The 17,366-nt window shown below is 36.4% G+C and overlaps 2 protein-coding genes across 2 annotated transcripts in view; one reads left to right on the plus strand and one right to left on the minus strand.

Annotated features, from left to right (window-relative positions):
* LOC143738656 (galectin-3-binding protein A-like) overlaps positions 1–17,366 on the minus strand; it is a 63,211-nt gene that overhangs the window by 7,768 nt on the left and 38,077 nt on the right. The window lies entirely within an intron of this gene.
* On the plus strand, positions 25–16,082 carry LOC143738654 (galectin-3-binding protein A-like). Its single transcript, XM_077230710.1, has 6 exons — positions 25–1,261; positions 12,275–12,395; positions 12,674–12,880; positions 12,974–13,105; positions 13,205–13,466; positions 14,569–16,082. The coding sequence occupies exons 1-6, from the start codon at positions 1,229–1,231 to the stop codon at positions 15,626–15,628; spliced, it is 1,815 nt and encodes a 604-aa protein (XP_077086825.1). The 5' UTR covers positions 25–1,228; the 3' UTR covers positions 15,629–16,082.

Genomic DNA, 17,366 nt, shown 5'->3' on the forward strand with positions numbered 1-17,366 from the left:
ATGTGGATGTTTTTTCCTCTTTTCAAGGACAAATGTGTCAGCAGTTAGATAAAAACATGTTGAAACACAGTTGGTGCTCTAGCAAGGAAAACAATATTAAGAGAATGATGGGGGAGAACAAGCGCATCAACTCCCAGAGGGGATTGCGTCAGGGATAAGAAGAGCGGGCAGTGAGTGTTCTCTGCTAAAGCGAAGAGGTCCACTTCTGATAACTTCTGACAAACCTAGTATAGTTGAATGGTCAAAGTCAACTGTATGATGGATCAAAGTAACTGTAGACCCATTTGTTGCATTCTTGTTTTCTGCAGTGTTTTAGCAAAATTATCTTTTTTTCTTATTATTGACTTTCTGCTATTGTTGTTAAAATAACCTTTAAAGGGTTAGCTCACCCTAGAATTAAAATAGTCAAAGTGACTACAGTGGCTCAACCTTAAGTTTATCAAGCGACAAGAATACTTTTTGTGCACAAAAAAATAAATAAAAATCATGACTTCATTCAACTATTCATTTTCTTCGGTGTGGGCCTCTGAGTTTGTTGACGAGAGCGCCACGACCAATGCGCGAGAACTGAGAAGCTTCTTTAGGGTTACCAGCCCCTCAAAACCGCCCGCAGACTCGACGCCATGTTTATTCTAGCCTTTTTGGGGGGTTTCTTAGATGCTTGGAACTCGCTATATCTTCCAAATTCGACCTAAGAGTCCACCGCACATGAGTTTGGTCAGTGTCCTGCCTTCACTAAAAGGCAGTGGTGGATAGAAACTATTTTTAACTTACTATACTTGCGTACATTTTTGCTCATTAAAGTATTTTTACTCAGTACTTTTTACTAAATACTTTACTTTTACTTCACTACGTTCCAAAGCATATCGTGTTTTTACTCACTACATTTCATAAAATCGAGACGATACCTTTAAATTATCTTGTTAAATCGCTTTGCAAATCGCACTGAACAATTAATTTGTGAATTAGACCGATCTGATTGCATCTGTTCTCAAGTCAACAACGCACCGATTCAAATGATCTGGTTAGAACGATTGTGTCTCTTCAGAAAATTTGGACTAAGCTACTCAATTCATATGGATTAGCTTTACAATCCCTTTATGAACCTTTTGAAGCGTCAAAGTGTTAGTTGCGCGGGCTGTCAATGGAGGGACAGAAATTTTAATTTCTGGAACAGAGGGACAATTCATTCCTGAGACAGAAAGACAGAATATTATTCCGAAGACGAATGAAAGTCTTACGGGTCTGGAACGACATGAGGGTGAGTAAATAATTACAGAATTTTCATTTTGGGGTGAATAATTAATTTGTTGGGGTTATTTTAACACTCTGTAATGTGGATACACATATTAAACACTGTACAAAGGTTCCAAGGAGGTTCTTTTAAAACAGCACACAAAACCTTATTCATTTGAAGTTAGTTGTCATTATAATGTTTAAAAGATGTTCCAAGAATGTTTTCTGAGGATATTTAAAAAACCTTCTACAAGCAATGAAAAATGTGCACCCATTGAGGATTCAATGTCAGTTCAGTTCTCATCCACTGGTGTCAGTGCAGTCAAGTCAATAATATTGCACATGAAAGTTCTCTTGTTAAAAACTCTTTAAAATACAAAATTAGGATGAACACAATTTATGAAAGTTCTTACGGAAAGACTAACAATTCTTATTGTCTTCCATTTAAATATATACCAAATAAGGTCAAGCATTGTGAGATAGGTGTCACTTACATGCACTGTCCAATCAAATTTAAGGACTACCTTACGTTTCATTTCATGAGAAATCAAAATCAAGTAACTGCAGTGTGCAGAAAAAACCTGTTTGAGGCGCTTTAAGTTTGCCACAAAAATGTTTCACACAATGTAAAGAGGTTGTTCTCATGTCTCATCACTGATGTGAATATAAAGTATAAAGTATAAAGTATATGAATATAAATAAGTATTTTCAAAAATGTATTTTCAAATAAAACTGACTGTTTACTTTTTCCTTTATCCATATTCATGAGACCTTTTTAATGTTGGGTGTAGACATTGCAGTTACTTTTGTGATTAGACTTGGCTTTGAACTGGACATGACATGACATAGCTGAAACATATAGCATTAGCTTTTGCTGAAGAAAAAAGACTACATTTTCATACAGTTATCCAAATAATACAGGTGCCCACAGACCATGTGCTGTCTGTAATGTGTCTTCCTCGTCTCTCCAGGTCGGCCTCCGGTGGTCGACGCCCGACTTTCCGCCCCAAACTTCCGGGATTCTGGCTGTGCCTACACCCGGCACATGTGTCCACATTACAGAGTGTTAAAACAACACTGAATCAGTGTTGGAGTTAATTAATATTAGTTCTACCAGAAAGACTCAGGAGAATAAATACCGTAGCAAATATACATTTATTAACAACCCAGCAAGCAATATTATGAAATAAAGTTATTTGGCGTAGGCCCCGTCCATAGCTCTCTGAACAGAGCCATACCGCCAAATTTCAATTCAGGAACATCAACTTGTTGCATTCTATTCAATAAAAATTCTTAAATTATTTTTGTCTGTGTGTTCTTGACTTAATGGACCTGACAGAAATGAGCTCAATTGACCGGAGTTCTCCTTTAAGCAATCTAAAATAGTTCTGTCTGGTCCATTTAGGTCAAGAACACAAAAGACAATAGAAATGATTAGGAAATTGTATTGAATAAATTGCAATTCAGTTGATAATTGAAATTTGGCGGTATGGCTCTGTTCTGGGAGTCCTCTGACCTTTCATGAGCACCATGAATTTAGCAGAGAGTCAGGGGATAACAGCAGCATTAGCAGAGTGCTAATTAGCAGATTAGCAGATTATTTGCTAATTAGCAGATTAGCATTAGCAGTAGCATTATCAGCTGAGCAGATCGCTGATGAGACCGTGTTGGCCAATAGCGTTAGCAGCATCTTGACTACTTGGCCTGCCAGAACTGACGCTGACGCTCAAGTTTTAGCTAAATAACAGGTCTGGATCTCCATCTTTTTACCACATTACGACAGCAAAAGCACTCGAACGCAACACACTGGTAAATACCAGTTCACAAGTGGAAAATATCACGAAAGCACTTGAACGCAACGCACTGGTAAATACCAGTTCACAAGTGGAAAATACCATATTTTCCATTGCATGTGAACGCATCATTAGTAAAGAGGGCCACTTCATCATTGTGGGAAATTCATGTGGAAGTCCATCCGTCACATTCCAGTACATTTTCTCTCTCAACTCTCACACACACACACACACACACACACACACACACACACACACACACACACACACACACACACACACACACACACACATACACATACACACAGACACACACACACACACACACACACACACACACACACACACACACACACACACACACACACACACACACACACACACACACACTTAATTAATTAAATTCAATGAATTGATAAAAACTAATATTCTACATTGATGGTCTGTGGAAAAACTTGACTATATTTTTTTATTTATCTGGGTGCATGTAAAGACTTTGGGGGTCTCACAAGTCATCTCACACATTGTGTGCAATGTTCAATATTTCCTTAAGTAGTATCTGTCAGAAAATCATCACATAGTCTTAGTAACTTTAATCTTTAGTTAGAGAGCAACAATGAAGACATTTAGAATCTGTGATACCTCAGTCTGACCTCCATTGATAGGATGTCCTTCCGATCACCACCACATCCTCAGAGAAATACGTACAGAGCAGATGAGCCTCTGTGCATCGTGTAAAGTCTTCTAACGCCTTTCCAGAGCCAACGTTTTGTTCGTACTAAATTTATGTCAACGCATAATCGTAAAAGTTTAAAATGAAAATATTGTTTAAATTAAATCTTTAAAGTTTTTATACATTTGTATCTTCTATTTATCTCTGAGAAGAATACTGTAATGATTTTGTTTAACGGTGACTTAAAGTATTATTTTTATTAATATAGCCACAGCCATAATGATTTTTGTACTGTAACAACATATTCTACCCCGTACACCTAAACACGACCATCACAGAAAACAGGCAAGGCAAGTTTATTTATATAGCACATTTCATACACAATGGTAATTCAAAGTGCTTTACATAGAAGAAATTAAAATAATCAAAAGAAATCAGAATAATTAAAACAGTTTAGAGTAAAAGATAAAATACAGAAATAATCAAAAGAAATCAGAATAATTAAAAACAAAATAGAATACAGTGCAAACAGTCGGACGAACAGTGGCACAGTGCTCATACATTAAATGCAAAGTTAAACAGGTGTGTTTTGAGTCTGGATTTGAATGTGACTACGGTAGGAGCACATCTGATCTCTTCTGGAAGCTGGTTCCAGCTGCGGCTGGCATAATATATAAAGGCGGACTCGCCATGCTTAGAGTGAACCCTTGGTATTTCTAGCCGATGTGATCCTAATGATCTGAGTGATCTGTTGGGTTTATATTCAGTGAGCATACCTGCAATGTATTGATGTACTAGGCCATTGAGTGATTTATATACCAGTAATAATACTTTAAAATGCACAAGTTTCTCCAAGTCTTGACTGGAAACAAAGCATCTAATTCTTGCAATATTTTTCAGGTGATAATATGCTGATTTAGTTATTGCTTTGACATGACTGCTGAAACTAAGGTCTGACTCTAGAGTCACACCAAGATTCCTGACTTGATTTTTAGTTGTTTGACCCCTAGACTGAAGGTATGCGTTCACCTTGAGAACTACATCTTTGTTTCCAATATGTCCGCATGTCATGGATGTCCACTCAGACTTATGATCTCCTATACTCACATAATAACCTCTGCCTCCTAAGTATGACCTGAACCATTTTAGGACCGCTCAGGCGGGACGATTGAAACAAAGCACAACTCCCGTTCAAAGTCAATTTTTACTTAAATCATTCTATATTTCTAACGGATAACACATGATACTAAGAGAACACATATGTGAGTTGTTGATTACAAAAACAAAAAAAATCTATCTGTAACCTTATCTTAGAAAACGACGTTTACCTGAAAAGTGTTTCAACCGTCCCGGCTCTCCCCTACTTCCGTGTAGGTACAAGTGAACAATATGTTAAGTTTTGGGTAATAAACAACCAGATAAGCAAGCAAATTATTTATAATGTAATAATTTTAAAACTAACATGTACCTATTCTGTTAATATATTCCAGGCAAAAATTGTATGTCTGTTGGATATAAAAGTTTATGATTAACAAATCAAGCAATAGGCCAAAAGAATTACACAGTAAACAAGCTCACCAAACCTCCATATCACGATGTTATAGCTTTAAAAGAGCTTTGATGCTCTTTCTTTAAATATTTATTGGAAAAGACGCAAACTGTCCACCAGAGTTTATCTGATGATTCCGCTGAGTTTTGTTTTGGGCCTGATCTTTCTGGTCAGTCTTTGACTAGCTTTACTCAGAATAATCCATCTTCTATCACTGAGTTAATCTTGAAATTCAATTCCTTATCCTGTCAACTTTATCCTGCTCCACCATCTCTCTTAAACTCTGCCATTCTGTCATATCTGCAACTATTGCTCATTTCATAAATACTCTTGCCCTATGCTTCATTCCCAAAAAGATATAATAAGTGGACATGGCAACACTGCAGCGAGCTCTGTGATGCAGCTTTTCCAAACATAAGCAAAACACGACTCCTCTGGCCAATTTGATTTATTTAAAATAGTTGAACATAATAAGTCTTTTGTCGCTGTAATATTTCTTTGTTCAGAACAAAAACTTTAAAAAAAGATGGACAACGCATCTTCACTCTCTACCATTGTACAAAAGTGAAGGCTTGAAAAGTGAAGTGAATGTCCCAATATGGCGCCGACATCCCGAGTCTGCACAGTAGTGGGCGTGAAGTGGAGCCGTGGTATCAAGGCCCCACCCACATTCCTGCAGAATCGGTTAGTACAACAACTCATTATGTCGTGTGAAATAAATAGTCATGGAAATGTAGAAGTTAAAGCTCCAATCTCCTCCTGAAAATCCTGTGGTGATGTAGGGGTTGTTTAATACATTATTTTAAGGCTCAAAACCTCAATACTCAACTTTCTGCAATTCTGCAGCTGTGATCCTTGGAGAGTCTTTGGACACTCAAACTATCCTCCTCACTGTAAGACACACGTCCTCTTCCAGGCAGATTCGTAACATCTTTAGTTGATTGGAAAATCTTAACTGTGGAAATGGAAATTTTCACATTTCAAATTTCTTTAGCTATTTTCTTACAGCCACTTTCTATTTCTATTCTCAACATTCTTTTGCACATCAGAACTATATTCTTTGGTTTTAGTCATTGTAATGGATGATTAAGGGAACTTGGCCTTTGTGTTTCCTCATATTTATAGTCCTGTGAAACAGGAAGTCATGGCTAGACAATTCCATGTTCCTAGTCTCACTGGTGTGCTTAAAATTGTAAATATGAAGGGGAATATTCTTATTTTATAGAGATATTTTGCTCACAATAATTTCTAGGGGTGCCAATAATTGTCGTCAACATGTTTTGAAGAAAAACATTTATTTCATAATGTGATTTTCACCCCACTTTTAATTGTTTTACTTCAATGAAAGGTTCGATTTTTGTGATTTTTGTAGATCTTTTTAAATGCAAGATCAAAAACATTATTTTCACAGCTATCTTTGATCATATTTACCAAGGGCAATTCTGACCATGACTGTACAAGATCCTTCAATTGCTGGAAATATAGCAAACAGCAGAGACAGGAACACAATTCTCAGCTGAATGAGCTACGAAATATCTTGCCTTACCTTTAAATAATGACCAGGGGTGCGTTTCCCAAAAGCATCGTTTGCCAACTATCTCTGCAAGTTCTGTTGTTGTTGGCATAGTTCAACGAGGCAATGTTTCCCGAAATCACTGTTCCCACGAACATTCGCAAACAGCATCGCAAAGTTGTGTGGTTGAAACGACAGCTCTCGATCTGTGGTTAGAAGCAGAGTTTCTAGTTTGCATGACGTGGACTTAATAAATCCTTATCTTGAGCAAAATAAGCAAGCTGACATTCATTACAACCTGTGTCTCTAATTTAGAATGAAAATGTCATTTACGTCTTTTAGTTGGTCAAGAGATTTAAAGCACTGTTTTTGAAGACTGCGCATGTGTGAACATGCTCGACTATGTAAGAACGAGCCTATGATTGAATCTGGAAATAAAACAAAATAACTGAGAAAAATGAGAAATAGTCCTCAAATGCCATGTCCATAATTTATATCAAAACATCTAGCGTTAATTCGATCTTAAATAGTTTCATTAAAAGAAGTTATTTCTCCACCACGTGCGTGACGTAATAAACCAACGTGGTTGAACGGACACTTTGCGACAATATGGTTTCGGGAAACAGTCGTGACTTGCAAGTTGATTTCTTCAACGATGCATATGGTAGCTATGGTAGTAAAGCAGCGAGTTACGTTGTTGTATGGGAAACGCACCCCTGATCAGGCCAACTATTGTGAAATTTGGATAAAACGCTGTGTAATCACATTTAAGGGCTACCATAAGTTTCATTTCATGAACATGCTAAATTTGGTAAGTTTCATTATTGCAACATATGCACCCAAACAAGAACTGTCTGTCAGCACATCATGGGCTAAGGTTAGTGTAAGAAAAATTGCTAACACTTTATTTTGATGGTCCCCTTTAAACATTCTGCTGACTATAGGTAATGTTGCAACATGTCAAATAACTCTCTCTAGACTAGAGTATTAGTAGACTGTGTGCTTAATATCTGCTAAAATTTATTTTGATGCTTCCACAACAGACATTCAACTGACTTAAGTAACTTTGCAACTACGTTAACTTATTCTTCTAACCATAACCTTAATTTGATACGTATACTCTACTAAGACTCTAAGCAGAGTTAGTTGACATGTAGGTGCAATGTTACTTACAGTCAGCTGAATATCTAAAGGGGACTATCAAAAGTGTAACCGAAAAATTAATTCTTTAGTTAATTTTTTCTGTCAAACTTTGTCTGATGTTCCGTCCGTGCTGCTTCAGATACTTTTCATGCAGTCCAACATAGGAAAAATGATACAAACACAAAGTGGTATGCTTCACATCCCCTTCTTCAAAGTTTACTGGTCAGATACACAGTTTATACTCTTTTTGTTAATAATACAATAATAATATTTTATTTATATAGAGCTTTTCCATAGCTAAAGGACCCTTTACAACGCATATTAATAAATCATAACAGCTATAGAATAGAAAATAATAACAGACAATAGTGCAAATGGAGTAGATTTCAAACAGTAGACTATGCACTGTAAAAAATGTACTGTAAAATTTACAGCAATTTGTTACAGTGTAGAGCAAAGATAATACAAAGACAGAAAAAGGGACATTACAGTAAGGGATCACGCAGCTAAGCTTGTTTACACCACAGAATAGAAGATTTTAAAAGATAATTGCGAATTATTGTCTCACAATTGCGGGTTTACATCTAGCAATTTTGACTTTTTTTCTCAGAATTGCGAGATATAGAGTCATGATTGCGTGTTATAAAGTTAGAATTGTGAGATATAAACTCACAATTGCGAGAAATAAACTTGCGTTTTCTTTGGTGGAAACAAGTTTCCATACGCAGCAACATAGATCAAGTAGCCTACAAAAACAGAACAATACTTGATAACAATCAGAAAACAAAAGTTTTAAGTTGCGATTTAAATTCAGAAATGTTATGAATGCAGTGGTGGGGGGAGGGAGTTCCAGAGTTAAGGTGCAAAAACACTAAGGCCATGTACACACTGTAAAGTTTCAGGAGTGACAACCGTATTTAAATGCGGAACTGCAATGATTGACACCAGAATCTCGCCAGAAGAAGTAGGTCATCCGGTTACTTTTTGTCTAGTCTTTTCTGAGTTCTATGAATTCGGACATACTTATTTTGTCACATTCTGTTTTATCATCCTACTATATAGTAGGGAAGTATGTGATTTCAGATGCAGCTCAAGTGTGCCGCACAAGTCCTGAAAGGTGAAGCCAAAGCGTTTTGATCGCACCCAGGTGGCTGGATGCATTATAGGTCATAAACAACTAATCTCCATCTAATCTAATAGGATGTGGGTCCATTGTCCAAAGATGGTTTCTGTCATTTTAAGTAGTTTTTTTTATCACGCTGATGTAAGTGCAAGTGTTGTTTTTTTTAAAAAAAGTTTTGTTTTAGTTACTTATTTGATGTTATAAAAACGGGGGTGTGACTCAATAAAGTCACTGAGGCACCAACAGACTTTTCCGGGATTTTCAGGAGGAGATTGGAGCTTTCATTTCTACATTTCCATTACTATTTTTTTCGCACCATCATAATGAGTTGTTGTACTAACCGATTCTGCAGGAGTGTGGGTGGGGCCTTGATACCACGGCTCCACTTCACGCTCACTACTGTGCAGACTCGGGATGTTGGCGCCATGTTGGGACATTCACTTCATTTTTCAAGCCTTCACTTTTCACAGCAATTTTAACTAAAGCAAAGTCGTGTTTTGCTCATGCTCCCTCTTGCAGTGTTGCCATGTCCACTTATTATATTTAATGATTAAAGGCTGTGGTTGAAGTCAGTCCTTGTGTTTATCTTTCCTTCAGTGATTCTGCTTGTTAACAACAGGTGTTCATCACTACATCACTCAATCATCACTTAATTATTCACATAATTATCATATTAACTTTAAAACTTTAACATTGCTTCAGTGTTACTTTAACACTCTGTAGAGTTGGACCATATGTGACCCTGGATCACAAAACCAGTCATAAATCACGCGGGTATATTTGTGGTAATAGCCAACAATACATTGTATGGGTAAAATTATCGATTTTTGTTTTATACCGAAAATCATTAGGATATTAAGTAAAGATCATGTTCCATGAAGATATTGTATAAATTTCCTACTGTAAATATATAAAACATTTATTTTTGTGAGTGGATGCAGCACAATCGCGAACATAAATGACAACTTTAAAGGCGATTTTCTCAATGTTTCGATTTTTTTGCCCCCTCAGATACCAGATTTTCAAATAGTTGTATCACGGACAAATATTATCCTATCCTAACAAACCATACATCAATGGAAAGTATATCTATTCAGCTTTCAGATGATGTATACATCTCAATTTCAAAAAAAAAAAAAAACTATGTGACTGGTTTTTTGGTCCAGGGTCACATATGTGCTCGGAGCAGTGTTGATTTAACACTGGGGATTTTGCTGTGCAGAAAGTTCAATAGATTATAATGTTATATTCCAAATTAGGGGAGTTTTGAGAAATGTGTATGTTCTTATGGTTGCACCACAACTCGTTCATCATAAAACAGACGCCACCACCTTTCTTTTCCCCCGTGAGACTGCAATCACTGTCCGTGCAGTTTATACAAAAGTCAATAGCTGTTTTCCCATTCAGGGGCTGCATCCTCCGAAGGCCGCATTTGAAGGCTGATTGCGTCACAGCAGCGCGACGAAGGGCTACTTTTAAGTTGTTGCCAAGGGGAAATTTTTTTTTTCCGCGGGTTGATTTCCACCCTCATAAGTACGAACAGCCCCAAAACATCCCTCAGACGCACAAATCAAGTGTAGAATTCGGCCGCCCAATGGAGAAGAGCCGATGGGCTTTTTGTGCTACTTTTGTTGCACAGCTCTGGCAACCCTGCTACTGTCCTTCTTTCCCCGGGCCTGGAAGATAGAACGAGGAATATAAAGGTAGTATGATGCCATAAAGAATCGCATGTGCAGGGTAAGAATTGTGAAATTGTACATAAGATTGCAAGCGTAAATTAAATTTGCATGCAAGAGAGAAGATTTGTAAAGGTGTAAATCGCCTTTCAAGCGTAGGAAAAAATTTTAAGCTGCAGCTTCATGCTAACACAAAATAAATAGGATCTGTATTCTTCTGACCTTTTTTAAAAAAAAGTCAGAAGGTAAAAAAAATATAAATAGGATAAAAATAAATAGGATCTGTAATATTCTGACTCAGGCGTGGGCTGCCAGTCACTGAAATATTTTCAGAAAGAAGGAAGAATAAATTCAATTAACTCACATCCTCAAAAATCAAACCATAAAATATTTACCATTGAAAAAACATTCTATGAGCTAAACTCTGCAGAACAGCGGCCTCCAGGACCGACGTTGCCTATCCTCGATCTAAAAGACATATTTTTAGTGTTTCTATTGTATACTGTTCATATTCATATGTTCTAATATCAAAATCTAATATCCATGTGTAAAAAGTCAGTTTTCATAAAAATACTATATTTGTCTCTGCCTGAGATTGGTTGAATAACAAGTACTTCAAATTTATACTTTTCCAAAATTATACTAATCCAGAGTAAATGTATTTCGTTACATTCCACCACTGGTTATTTGGAAAATGAAACTAACAAAATGTTTTGTCACATTAACAAATTGTTGCAAGCTGTGTCCCGGGAGTTCAATGGGACGGTCTGTTTTGTCGCCTAACAACTGTGAAAGCCGTTGTGACGAGAGGCAGTGACATTTGTACTGGAAATTATATATATATATATATAATTTCTAGTACAAATTTAACTGAAATTTGAAAACCTATCTAAAAATGTTCAATGTCAGTAAATTAATCATAATTGATTTAACCTACCACCTTTTTTTATCTTTTAAATGTTAATTTTTATAAGAGCCTACATCTTAATTTACAGTACACGTCCTACAGGTTTGTGGAATTGCGCGCTTTTAACATGAGTTTTCTCAAAATTGCAGCATTGCATATCTAACCATTATCTAGCAATTAAACAAATAATCTTTTTTTCTTTTGTAGTAAGTTTTTATTTTGTTATATAATTTCTTTAATAGCTTTTCATTAAACTCACAAACCCCCTGCAGTTCCATCACAAGTCTGGGGAACCCTGATGTAATGTAATATTTAATGTACTTCATGTTGTTGATAAAAAAAGAATGGAAAATATTTTCTTTCTCTTTGTATTTTTATATCAATATCAATTTTATATTTTATATTTATATTTTATATCAATTAAATTAACTTAGTTCTAACTTTCTTTCTGCATTGTGTGAATTTAGTTGGACTGGTCTCACTCACACTGCATGCCCAGAATATGCTGACAGACAGTTCTTGTTTAAATTCATGTTTTGCAGTAATGAAACTCAAATGTAGCCTTTTCATGAAATGAAACTTATGGTAGCTCTCGAATATGATTACACAGCGTTTGATACAAGTTTCACAATATTTGACCTGATTTGGTCCTTATTTAAAGGAAAGGCAAGATTGTGTTCCTGTCTCTGGTGTTTGCAATATTTCCAGCGTGAGAAGAATCATGTATATTCTATTGCCTCTACTGTTTCTTCATGTTTCAGCACAACGTTGGACGCCGTTTGGTTAGTAAACCTTTACTTTCCTTTTTATATAAAATACATTGTTTGCAGTATTTGTATAGATTTTCAATGTTTACAATATGTAAACATTGCATTGTATTTTTTTAATTAAATGTAATCTACAGTGTTCATTGGTCTATTGGAATTTTACAACCAAATATGTATTCCTGTTGCAACAACAAATACAGTTAGCTGAAGTTGAACAACAAATTTGATTAACTTTCTGAGCAGTTTTTTAAAATAAATATATTAACCTTTTAATCTTTTGCTGATGGATGAAGGTTACAGACCAAAGCAGCCAACACAGGAGGGCAGAGTGAGATTGGTGGGGGATCTTCCTTTTTCTGGCCGTGTGGAAATCTACCATGATGGACAGTGGGGAACAGTTTGTGATGACGGATGGGACGTGGCCGAAGCACAAGTGGTGTGTCGTCAGATGGGTTTCCCTGGAGCAATCTCAGTTACGCCTGGAGGACAATATGGTGAAGGTATTTGATCCTCAGTCCATTTTATTGTTACACATTATGATAACAATAATTGTCTATTTTTTTTTACCCCAAATTCAATTGTTTTTTTTCAAGGCTCTGGTCCAGTCTGGCTGGATGACATGAACTGCAAAGGTTCAGAAAGCTCATTGTCTGCTTGCAGCTTCAAAGGCTGGGGTGTTAGTGACTGCACACATAAAGAAGATGCAGGAGTGATCTGCGATACTGGTAAGAAATTCAACTACTAGACATACAGTATTTGCAGTTGTCCACTTGTATTTCTATTATTTCTACTGTTTCAACCTATTTTATTATATTTTCTTGCAGGTAAAAACATAACCAGCAATCGCAAGTTCTCTGTGGATAACAGTCTGGGTTTGTCTGATGATCTTGGTCTTCTGTTTGACAGTGGAGATGGTTGTGATTTCAGCATTAATGTACGAGACCTCAGTGAAGAGGCAGAGTTGACTATTTGTGTGCACAGTATGATCCTCATGATTTATCCAGAACTAAACATAACAAATGAGTCCAGAAACCTCACAGTTGATGTCAGCCAGACGTGCCATCCTCATGTCTCTGCTTTTCTCAGGTACATTTTCTTAAGATCACTTTAATTCGTAGCTCAATCCAATTGTCTCAATTCATCGAGAATGTTGCTTTGAATAGTACACAACAAAATCACCAGTGTTAAATTAACACTACTCAGTGTTTATATAAGTATATGTTATAAGTAACACTGAAGCAGTGTGGATGTTAGTGAGATAATTAAATGATTACTTGAGTGATGATTGAACATTGTTGAAGACACCTGATGTTAACAAGCAGAATCACTGAAGGAGAAAAGCACAAATATAAGTCCTCGTTATGCTGATCAGTGTTTGCTTTAGTTGGGCTCTTGACCCTTACATTTTTAATTTTAGTATTTTTTTTATTTTGTTTGGCTGCTGTAACAGCCAGATGAACAAAGAGAAAAGGTGATCCGATGGTGTTGGTTGTGTTTTAACATAATAATTTTTTGACCTGAAACACTAAACTAATTTAGAGCCTAATTTCTGAGTTAGATTTACTTTGATTATAGCAGCACTATCCTTGAACAGCATCATTTTTTGTGCATTTTCAATGTAATCCAAAGGATTTCTTAAAAGTGGGTCTGATACAAAAACTTTTTAGAATACAATTTTTTTTAGAAAAAACGTAGAAAAATATGATGCTGTACAAGGACAGTGCTGCTATAATCAATAAAGCAAACCTCACTCAGAAGTTCAGGTTAAAAAATGATTATGTTAAAAAAACCAACACCAACGGATCACCTTTTCTCTTTATTCACCTGGCTGTTATAACTCAGTTACAGCAGCCAGACAAAATCTAAAGTTAAATATGTAAGGTTCAAGAGCCCAACTAAACACCGATCACAATAATGGTGACATTTTCTTTTTATTTCCTCCTTTGGTGATTCTGCTTATTAACATCAGCTGTTTCAATAATGCTAAATCATCACTCAACTAATCACTTGATTATCAGATTAACTTTAACACTGCTTCAGTGTTACTTATAACACTCTGAGTGTGGACTCATATAAACACTGAGCAGTGTTAATTTAACACTGGGGATTTTGCTGTGTGCATATCATAATTCTACTGAATATATTTTGGGTGATAGATGCTTACAGTGTCTGATCTGTTTTTGCTCAGGTATTTGTACACACGTCAGATTGATGTTTCCATCACTTCGGCTCAATGTCTCCATCAGCTGTCATTTATCTTCGGGGTGAAGACGCTTATGGAGGATGTTGGCAGGGTCTTCACTTCACTCCTTCCAGAAGACAACACCTTCCAGACGCAGGTATCAATGTACGAGTATGGCGTCCACACAGGTGACCTTGTTCTGCAGGAGAATGTCCTTCAGTATCTTTCCTGGAACTGTGAGTTCCTCATAAGCTCTCCGCTATGGAGCACCATCTCCTTTCAAATGATGGACGCTCTGCTGCAGCGCTCAGACCTGGTTGTGAAGGATGAATCTTTACTTCTTGAAGCTCTGGAGAGATGGATCCAAGACAAAGGTGATGAAATTAGTTCAGTACAACAGGCCAGCCTCCTGAATCACATCCACTTCCGCTTGATCCCAGTGGATAAACTGTATGAAATGCAGTTTTCCTCAAGTGTTCTCTATAGGAATCATGAGAAACTGTACCTAACTGGTCTGCTCAGTGGTTTTCAGTTCAATGCTCTGCCTTTCTCTAAGATCAGGAATAAAATGGATAACATGAGTAATGATTATCTACCCAGAATCTACACTGCTGATGAGTGGAGTGTATTTATCAATGACACAACCCCAACTATCAATTATCAGTACTACAACAACTATGGATATGACAGGTATGGCCAAATGATCAGAAACCAAGTTCCTACCTTCTCCACTCCTGCACACCCTAGTGCTCTTTACAAAGAGCAGATGGTCCAATGGCAAGCCCAGGTTTTTCGTAATGCTGAGGAATGCTCTAACTATGGTGTCTCATGTAAATCTTTTCCTGTTGCAAGGTTCCTCGCAAGTGGTAATCAGGACAGTTACGCTAACACCATTCGCTTCAGCAACAGATTGATTCTCACCTGTAAAAAACAAAACAATGTCTTTCATGTTCAAGAATTTAAAAACAGCATGGCAGTGATTCCAAATAACAGCAGTATGGGTCTGCCTAACCCCTGTCTTGATGACTACAGTTTTAGATTTGTAGTGCGTCCAGAGTATATCTGACTGCACAGTTACATTTGGCTACTGTAGTTTCCTACAGGCATTTCAGTTCATTCGAATCTAGTTTAATTGAATATATTAAATTCTATTAAGTCGCTTTATAAAATGCATGCTAATCATTCTTGATTGATTTCTCAGAAATATTTGTTGATTTTAAATTTTTGACTTATTTTAGCAATAAAAATGCACTTCAAAAATAAAAATATATAACTTACATTAACTTTGTCAGTTGGATTCCTCTTTAATGTCAATGTAACATCAAGACATTGGACTTCAACGTTAGGCAGACGTTGCATTTTGGTTGGAATAAATTACCAGAGATCTTTCAGTAGCATGGTCAGACAAATCTGATCTGATCAAGATCCACTGTCAGCCAGACCCAAAGTGTTAATTTTAAGGCTTTTAATGAAGCATGCAATGGATTATCAAAATAAACATTCAATGTAAAACTCTCAAAGTACACTCATTCCTTGTGACTCATTCCTGCTGCACTCGGTTGGTCATCATTCTGTGGATACAAAAGGGAAAGGATAACCATTCACTAATTGCATGATATAATGGTTAATCAAATTAACCAAAAACATCCACATTCATCCATATTTGCCTTGAAAAGACTTTAAAATAAAAATATTCATTCAATAGCATTACAATTGTGACACTAAAGCACTGAATATAAGTTTATCACTTCATGCACCACTCTGACGAGCAGCCCACCACTATAATTCTGAGCATTTGTACTGCGTGCCCTAAAATCCTTTAAAAAGATTATCTGAAATTCTTTCCATAAAATGTTGATATATGGAAACTACCAAGCAAGGTTAAAAGAAGCCTCTTCTAAACTCACTGATGGTCAAGTCTTATTTTTATCATTTGAGATTAATAGCAAAGGTGAAACCTCTACCGATCGACCACAGAATAAATTAAAAAAATATATTTTTTGTTTATAAATCATTGCATGGTATGGCTCCACTGTATTGAGCAAATCTGATTAAGAAATATGAACCAAAACGGTCTTTAAGGTCAGCTTACCAGCTAGTTTTAACGACTTCTAGAACAAAAGAGATCTAGAAGAGATCGAAGATCTAGAAGAGAAGCGGAGATCTAGCTTTTGTAGGGATTGCCCCAAAACTCTGGAATGACCTACCCATTTCTATTAGATTAGAACCTATATTAACTGTTTTTAAACAAAAGCTAAAGGAATATCTACTAGATTTAGCATTTAGCGGGGTATAGTAGCTGTTCTTGTAGGCTTTTTAGTTGAGCTGTTTATTTTATTGTCACTTATCTGTGGCGTAAACGTCTGTGTGTTTCTGTATGGTTATGTTTTTTTGTCTCCATTCTTGTACAGCACTTTGTTCAACGACCATTTTTTTTTTTTTTCATGATGGAGTCAATCATGTGCCCCTATGGGCTAACATACATGGGCATATGCATTTGTCCATCGGCTCCACATGGGACCCATTTGAGTTGCCCATGCAGGGCCCAAGTGACAGCCCATCAAAACCCACATGGAAATGTTGACTGGGACAGCGTATTGACATCAAACACTGACTGTGTTTGGTGTCAACACTGTCAACACTGACTGCTATTTTGTTGGTTTTAAATAGTGGTAGTAAGTAATTAAAGGGTCGGTAAAACACATTTTTTCGAAGGCTTGATTGTGTTTGTGGGGTGCACTGTAACATGTGTTCATGATTCGTTTTTAAAAAATTGCATTATTTTTCATATATTTTACCTTTAT

Source organism: Siphateles boraxobius, unplaced genomic scaffold, assembly GCF_051911475.1.
Source record: "Siphateles boraxobius isolate OS27281-9 unplaced genomic scaffold, OSU_SipBor_1 15, whole genome shotgun sequence".
Classification (NCBI taxonomy): Eukaryota; Metazoa; Chordata; class Actinopteri; order Cypriniformes; family Leuciscidae; genus Siphateles; species Siphateles boraxobius.

Bases quoted from the DNA above. Each gene is read 5' to 3' on its own strand.
- LOC143738654 (XM_077230710.1), top strand. From the start codon at position 1,229: ATGAAAGTCTTACGGGTCTGGAACGACATGAGG. The intron at 12,396-12,673 runs GTTAGTAAACCT...TGATGGATGAAG, and splicing joins ACAACGTTGGACGCCGTTTG to GTTACAGACCAAAGCAGCCA. The intron at 12,881-12,973 runs GTATTTGATCCT...TTTTTTTTCAAG, and splicing joins TGGAGGACAATATGGTGAAG to GCTCTGGTCCAGTCTGGCTG.